Source organism: Rhinolophus hipposideros, assembly GCF_964194185.1.
Source record: "Rhinolophus hipposideros genome assembly, chromosome: 16".
Lineage (NCBI taxonomy): Eukaryota > Metazoa > Chordata > Mammalia > Chiroptera > Rhinolophidae > Rhinolophus > Rhinolophus hipposideros.
In genome coordinates, this window is record NC_138062.1 from 32,052,413 (window position 1) to 32,059,824 (window position 7,412).

The following is a 7,412-nucleotide window of genomic DNA, read 5'->3' on the forward strand; positions in this document are numbered from 1 at the left end:
CTTTCCTGTATTTTGCATATTTTTCTTCTATTTTAAAATGTATCAATCATAGTTATTTTTTAAAATGTACTCTTGCTCCACTATCTGGATCACCTTGACATTACTTATAGTTTCTCCTTTTCTTTTTCTTCTCTTAGTAATAAGCCATAACTTTTAGCTCTTGGCATGTATGGGAATGATCTGCTGTATGCAGCACATTGTGTGTAAACAACCAAAGAAGCTCCTGATGGCTGCTCTAGACAGTTTTCTCTTTTTGCTCTGTAAGGAAGATAGGCCAAGACACCGATTACCTAAATCCAGTCCTGGATTGTGCTAGATCATAGGTGTTTGAGATTTTAGTAAACATTGGGCAAGTTCTCCTTTCCTTGTGCTGCTCAGGCATGGGCCTGCTGGATTTTGAATCGTGAGTTTTTGTGATTTTCTTTTCTCAGCTTTGAAAGATGATGGGGGGTTCATCTCTATTACTTAGGGGTTTATTACGCCGTTGTCTAACAGCTTGCCACATGCAACATCAAAATCACATAAGTATATTATGGGGAGACAGTACAGGTGCTTGAATAAGCCTCCTTTTGTTACGTCTTGTGTGTAAAATCTACCATGATTTCAGGGAACTATGCTTTTGAGAAATTTCAGACAAGCTCACCAGGATCCCACAGAGGTCTGAAAATAAGCAAATGTGACTTGGGGAATGACTGTGAATTAGAGAGGCCCCTCAGTGTCTAATTTGTGAATCTATCTAAACCTGTGTAGTAATGGAGGACATTGGGAATTTCTCTTTCTCTCAGAGGAAAGTCTCTAACTGGGCCAAAGCTAAGGCTCAATTCACAGCCAGCGACACCAAGTGCGCGGAGGGAAAAATGGCTGGCAAGACTCAATGCTTTTCAGAAGGATTTCTCTGCCTGGAATTGTAGGTCATCTACTCCACATTGCTTCCTTAGCACTCTGATGTGCTGAGCTATGGTTCTTACCATGTAATTGGGATTTGGAGGTTTTGTTCCCCAAAGGGAATGTAGTCCGTTACTACTATTATATCCTACAGGCAACTTCTTATTTATTTATTTATTATAAGAATCTTCTTTTTTATTTATTTATTATTTTCAGGTGTACAAAACAATGTCATAGTTAGGCATTTATCATTTATATCCCTTACAAAGTGATAAGCCCCTTCCCCAAATCTACTATTAAAATAATGGAAAGTTGAATATATTCAGAATTAGTAAATTTTGCATTTTAAATGGGTAATGGTTATGCCACCTAATGATAAAACATCTCAGAGGTTTTCTGTCAATGGTCTATGAAAGGTGCTGTAATATTTCTATTGCCAGACTAAAACTTAATACATGGGAAAGATCATTTGGGACTTTTTTTTAATGGTAATTTTTTGTTTTTCATTCTAAGGGTGAAGTTGGAACATTCTCCTTTTCCTTAGCTATTCCTTTGCCTGTCATAAAAGACAACATTGTTAAGCACAATAAAAAAAAAAAAGTAAACCAAAGTAGTAGCAGATAACTGGTCCATATCCTCAATGCATTCTCTTTTCTCTTAGGGGGTGGGCCACTGTCAATACTACCTCCGTTGCCATCTTGCAGGCAGTTGGGAGGGTCCCACTCATAGTTGCAGTGGCAATGATGTCTGTTGTTACAGACTCCTTTCATATTGCAGGTCTCAGGTGAACAATCACTTGCCAGAAGTGACATAGGGACACACTTCCTTTGGACGCAGATATGTTCTGCACCACACTCGGTACCATCTTTCACTTCACCAATGTCAGGTATGGTCATCCCCAGATGGTAGTCAATGCCCCAGCAGGTGACATTATTGAAGTGAGTCCAATGTACAGTAGAATGATCTTGCAGAAGGGGAATTTCTATCACGTTGTCACACTGAACCCTCCCACACAGGATGTCTGAGATGTTACATCGCACATATGTAGAGCCATGAATACCACAATGACCAAAACGGTCACCTCGGGTGTTCACTTTCGTGTAGCAACTCTGATTTGCACTCTTGGCCTCTTTGCCAAAAATGTTCTTACACTGTTCTTCACGGTTATTGCATCTCTTGTCGTAGCAGTAGCCACCGCCCAGGCATGGAATCCCATCCTGCACATACACATCTTCTGGACAGTGATGGGATGTCCCATTGCACCACTCTGGAAGATCACATGCATTTTCCTCTTTCCTACACACATTGCCTGATGGCCTGATCTGGCAGTCTTTGCAACAAAGCCCAAAAGCACAAGCAGCCCCAGGTGTCAGCGTGCAGTTAGACTGACAACATGGATCTTTTATACACAAATGTAAAGCACCACAGTCACACTCTTCTCCTTCTTCAACCACACCATTTCCACACTCAGTAAGTGTGAAGATGTTCTCTGTATTTGATGAAGTGTATAAACATTTTCGTTTTGCAATGGTGTCCATGAACTGAGTATAACTGCAGTTGCTGAATTTAGTAGAGGATGATTGTATTGCAAACATTATGCATGTTTTATGCCCACATTTACATGTTATACCATCATGCTGCATTCCCAAAATATGACCGATCTCATGTGACACAATAAATGCAATGTCACACAAATTGTCCCACATGAAACTAATAACTCCACAGTTATATCGCATGTTACATATTGTTGCAACATAGGCTAAACCAAGATCACTACCATAATTTTTCTTTACCAATATATTTGCAGCATCATGAGGCAAACGGTTATTAAAGCCACTTTGCTTCCACTGGCAAAATCCTCCTAGGAGAACTTTTATGCTATCTACTGGAATGGGGTTTCCCTCAGTCCATATCTCAATTCCCACTAAAATCACATAAATATTCAGTGATTGGAAAAGGTTATTTACATAATTGACAACAAGGCATACTTCTTTGTGTACATTTGAGGTGTTACTTTTGAGATGCAGATATCGATTGTGATCCACTACCACCGCCAGTTCAAGAAACATCTTGTGTGTCCATGTGCCTTCATAGGCACTCTGCTTCAAAGTATAATTAACGCTCTCTCGTAGCTTCAATTGTCGAGTGATTTCTTCATCTGCTAATCCACATCTCATGGGTGGGAACTGTGTCTCCTCCCTGCCCGTCTTATGTATGAGATGTTCAGATGTAGTAGAAAGCCTTTTGGGTTCGATTTCATAAACAGTGTCATGTGTCTGTATTATTCCTTGAAAGCCCCCAAAACAGGTACTGAGGGCAACCAGGGATTCTGGGTCCCCCTCCACATACCCGTGATAGTAGCAGTCATTCTGGACAAAAGGCTGGTCCTCAACGAGAGCGCCCTGGTCTGTGTAGGTGAACACTGGCAGGTGACTGGACAGCAAGTGCTTGTTGACCTTCATGTGGACAATGTGTCTCTGGCCCCCAAAATGCAGTCTGTAAGAGAGCCAGCCTGGAGGCTTCATGCGGTTTGCATGTCTCATGGGAATCACCACCTCTGGGGGACTATAACGTTGAGAGTGCCCTACCTGGGACCATCCAGGAAGGAACAGAAATATCCCCTGCCAGAGCAGCAGAAGAGTGATCTTCTCATGTACCAGGGCAACACCCACAGCCATTATGGAGCCACCATATGCAGCCATTGGTGAGAGTAAAGGAGTGTGGGGCAAGAAGCATCTTGCTCATGTCTCCTCCATCTAAGCTGGCTGTATGCAGTGCTGACCTTTATTTTGTCCTCTGGCAGAGTAACACCGTTACAGCAGCAGCACTACAGGAAACAATAAAAAGAAGAGCAGAGACAGAGGTGGGTGTTGTGAGCAGGCGAAGTTTGAGATGGAAGAGAAGGGTATGGGTTAAAATGGGTTAGTGTTTGGCTCAAGATACGACTCAGTATATACGTGCATTTGCTCCTAAATAATAGTGAGGCAGAGTGAGATTGTAGGTGTACAAATGAATGGTGATTGGCCATTGGTTGACATTTACTGAACCTAGATGAAGGACACATATGGATTGATTATACCATTCTCTAAATATATGAATATGTATGAAAAATGCCACAGTAAGTATATAAAACTAAAGGGTCTTAATGGAAAGGTGAACATATATCATGTTTTGGTGAAGGAATTTTAATTTACATATGGACTTGATATAAATATCAATATATAGGTCTTCCTTTCACTTTCAAATTAAGATTTAGTCACATTACTTAGGAGAAGTATAAAAATTATTCACATATATTACTTATTTCTCATTGTTTGTAACATATGCTTCCAATATAACAGGTTCTTACTTATATTGTCTCCTCTCTGTGTTTCTCTAATAATTTAAACATGTGAAACTGGAAGGGTCAAAGCATCAATTTTGTCACAAACATTAGTCTCCTGTAATTGTACCTAGTTCTATATTCAATGGACAATGGTGGTATTGGGAGAGTATATTGGCTAGGTGATGGATTTACTCAAGTGTTTATATTTGATTATACTCCTAAGAAGAACAACATTTTAAAAACCTCTAGCCATATAAAATGGAAGGAAATCAAAGTAGTTTGGAGAGCAACAATTGGAGATGGGAGTATACTGGAGATATAATAAAGTACCTTTAGAAATCAATAAATCCTAAAAGAGGGAGGAAAGATCTCAGGAAGGTACACTTGTTTTACAGTGGTGAAGGCATTAAAGTCACCACATTTATAAGATTGCAAGGTAATGAGTTTCCAAGTTCAACCTTAAAATGTATTTATTTCATAAATAAAAATACATCTACATGTCTTCTATGAAAAACAAAAAGTTATCTCAATAATACAAATGTATTATCACATATTTGTTAAATTGAAATCTGATACTGGCTCAATGCCTGGCTGGCAATCTTATTTACTGCTTGTTTCTTTGAATAAAGTATTAATAAAAACACAATGTGCAACATGTTGCTACCCACTTGGGAAACATAAATGAACATACAGGTCAAGATAATTAGATGGTATGGAGCTCAAATTTGGACAGAATGGTTGGGGCAAAAATATGGATTAGGAATTTGTAAAACTGCATTCAATATTTTACATTCAAATGCTTGTTTTTATTTACTTAGTGAAGTTGGTGGGAATGCAGACTGGTGCAGCCGCTATGGAAGGCAGTGTGGAGGTTCCTCAGAAAATTACGAATGGAATTACCGTATGACCCAGCAATCCCTCTCCTGGGTATCTCCTGGTATCTACCCCCAAAATCTGAGAACATTTATACATAAAGACATGTGTGCTCCAATGTTCATTGCAGCTTTGTTTACGGTGGCCAAGACATGGAAACAACCAAAATGTCCTTCGATAGATGAATGGATAAAGAAGTTGAGGTATACATACACCATGGAATACTATTCGGCAGTAAGAAAAGATGAAATAGGACCATTTGTGATAACATGGATGGATCTTGAGATTATAATGCTAAGCGAAATAAGTCAGACAGAAAAAGCAGGGAACCATATGATTTCACTGATATGTGGTATATAAACCAAAAACAACAAAAGAACAAGACAAATGAGAAACAAAAACTCATAGACACAGACTATAGTTTAGTGGTTACCAGAGGGTAAAGGGGGAAGGGGGAGTAGATGACGGTAAAGGGGATCAAATATATGGTGATGGAAGGAGAACTGACTCTGGGTGGTGAAAACACAATGGGATTTATAGATGATGTAATACAGAATTGTACACCTGAAATCTATGTAACTTTACTAACAATTGTCACCCCAATAAACTTTATTTTAAAAAAAGAGAGAGACATACCTCTTGAGAGAATATAAACATTTTCACGAGTAATGTTGTATAGTGCCATAATAGTACAGAAACTTCAAAGCAGATTATCATACATCATCTTTTGTAAATTCTTTTATTGTCTCCCCACAGCTTCATCAAATTCAATGTCTGTATCCTAATTACCACCTTCCCTCACTCTCCCTTGTAACCTAATTCAATATGTTCCAAACTATGAGTAAGACCCCATTAAAAACACAATTTTGTGGCTCTCAAACAAGTTAAGTAGAGCAGAATAGATCCTCCTTAAGATCTGAAAAATTGTCAAAGTATCACGTTGTGTTTGTGTGTGTGTTCCTGTACACACAAATATGCATACTAGTGTTCCTCTCCTTTACAGCTAAATTCTTGAGTTAATTACCCGCAGTAGAATGAATGGTTTAGTGGTCTTTACTAGCTATAGTCTTATCGTAGTTTGTACCACTGATCTCCATGAACAAAGATTTTATATGAAACTTTACATGACAAAGAGAAAATCACTTCCTTTTCATCTGTCATTGGACTATGTTCTAGATTTAACTGCTTAGCAACAAAACTCTTTGATTCTAAATACCATGGCAACAAGCTAAAGGTGTTCCTCATTCTGACCTGGAGGACTCTTGCTCATTAGTGCATTGGAAAATAAGCAAATAAGATCTCCATGAGGTTTGTGGAGCTAAGGGAGTTGGTGAATCCATCCCATCTCTACTTGCTTTGGTTAAGGGAAAAACTCTGGAGACTACTGACCTGGGCAGAAACACACAAGTGAGAGAGAATTTGTAAAAGTTCAGCTTGCCAGAAAGGAGATGCCAGCACATCATTTGAGTGGGAGGAGGATGTGTGTGAACGCAATGGAAAAATGAAGAACTTCACCACAGCTACCCCTCTCCCCAGGGCAATACTACATAGGAGTAAGCTGCCTGAAAGCAATAGCAGTGAGCTCTCCCCACAGAAAAGGTCTAAAGAGGTGACATCTCTCATAATGGAGGTTGAAAGTGGTGAGTGACTGTCTCGTTAACCCAGTTGTGGGGGTCATGCTGGAGAAATCTGTTTCTCTACAGCAGCACCCTGATTTCTGAGGAGGGACCTACAGTACTGGGAGAAGGAGGAGAAAGGGAAGAAAGCAGATAAAAATACCAAAGGGCATGCAAGAAATGTGGTTCTTGCTGTTGCTTCAGGAAGTCTGCGCGTAGTGTCTGTGAGTACTCCACTGGAGGATTTCCCTACTGGCTGCTGGCGCCCCCAAAACCCTGATCACTAAAATCCACACCTCCCTGCCACTGTGTAGTGGGTACCTTATACGTATGCCTGTGTGTGGCAGTAAGAGTAATATGGGTAATTTGAGTGCTCTCAGAAAAATGGTCCAGGGTCTATGGGCAAGGAAGAAACAATAAACTGGAACTTCAATGCCCCCTTTTGAAAAAAACAAAGATTTTTCTAACAATCTGGTGAGTTATAAGATTAAGAGAAAAAACAAAGGTTAAGGATTCTGCCACAAGGGAACAAGAAGAGTGGAGCAGGTCTATGCATCATAAACCTAGGATTCCTAGAGAAACAACACACTACCTCATCTGCAGATAATATGTACAGACCTTTCAAAAGTGAGAGTAGCCATGCAGAAATACAAGGAACTTAAAAAAAAAATCAAGGAAATATGCCATCGCCAAAAGATATCAATAATTCTCCA

At 39.6% G+C, this 7,412-nt stretch overlaps 1 protein-coding gene across 1 annotated transcript; it reads right to left on the bottom strand.

The window, feature by feature from the left end:
- Positions 1-1,388: 1,388 nt before the first annotated feature.
- On the bottom strand, positions 1,389-3,593 carry LOC308509385 (disintegrin and metalloproteinase domain-containing protein 20-like; the record flags this gene model as incomplete). The annotated part of the gene is made up of 1 exon (XM_081077369.1): positions 1,389-3,593. Exon 1 carries the CDS (start codon positions 3,585-3,587, stop codon positions 1,389-1,391), a length of 2,199 nt encoding a protein of 732 aa, XP_080933495.1. The 5' UTR covers positions 3,588-3,593.
- Positions 3,594-7,412: the final 3,819 nt, after the last annotated feature.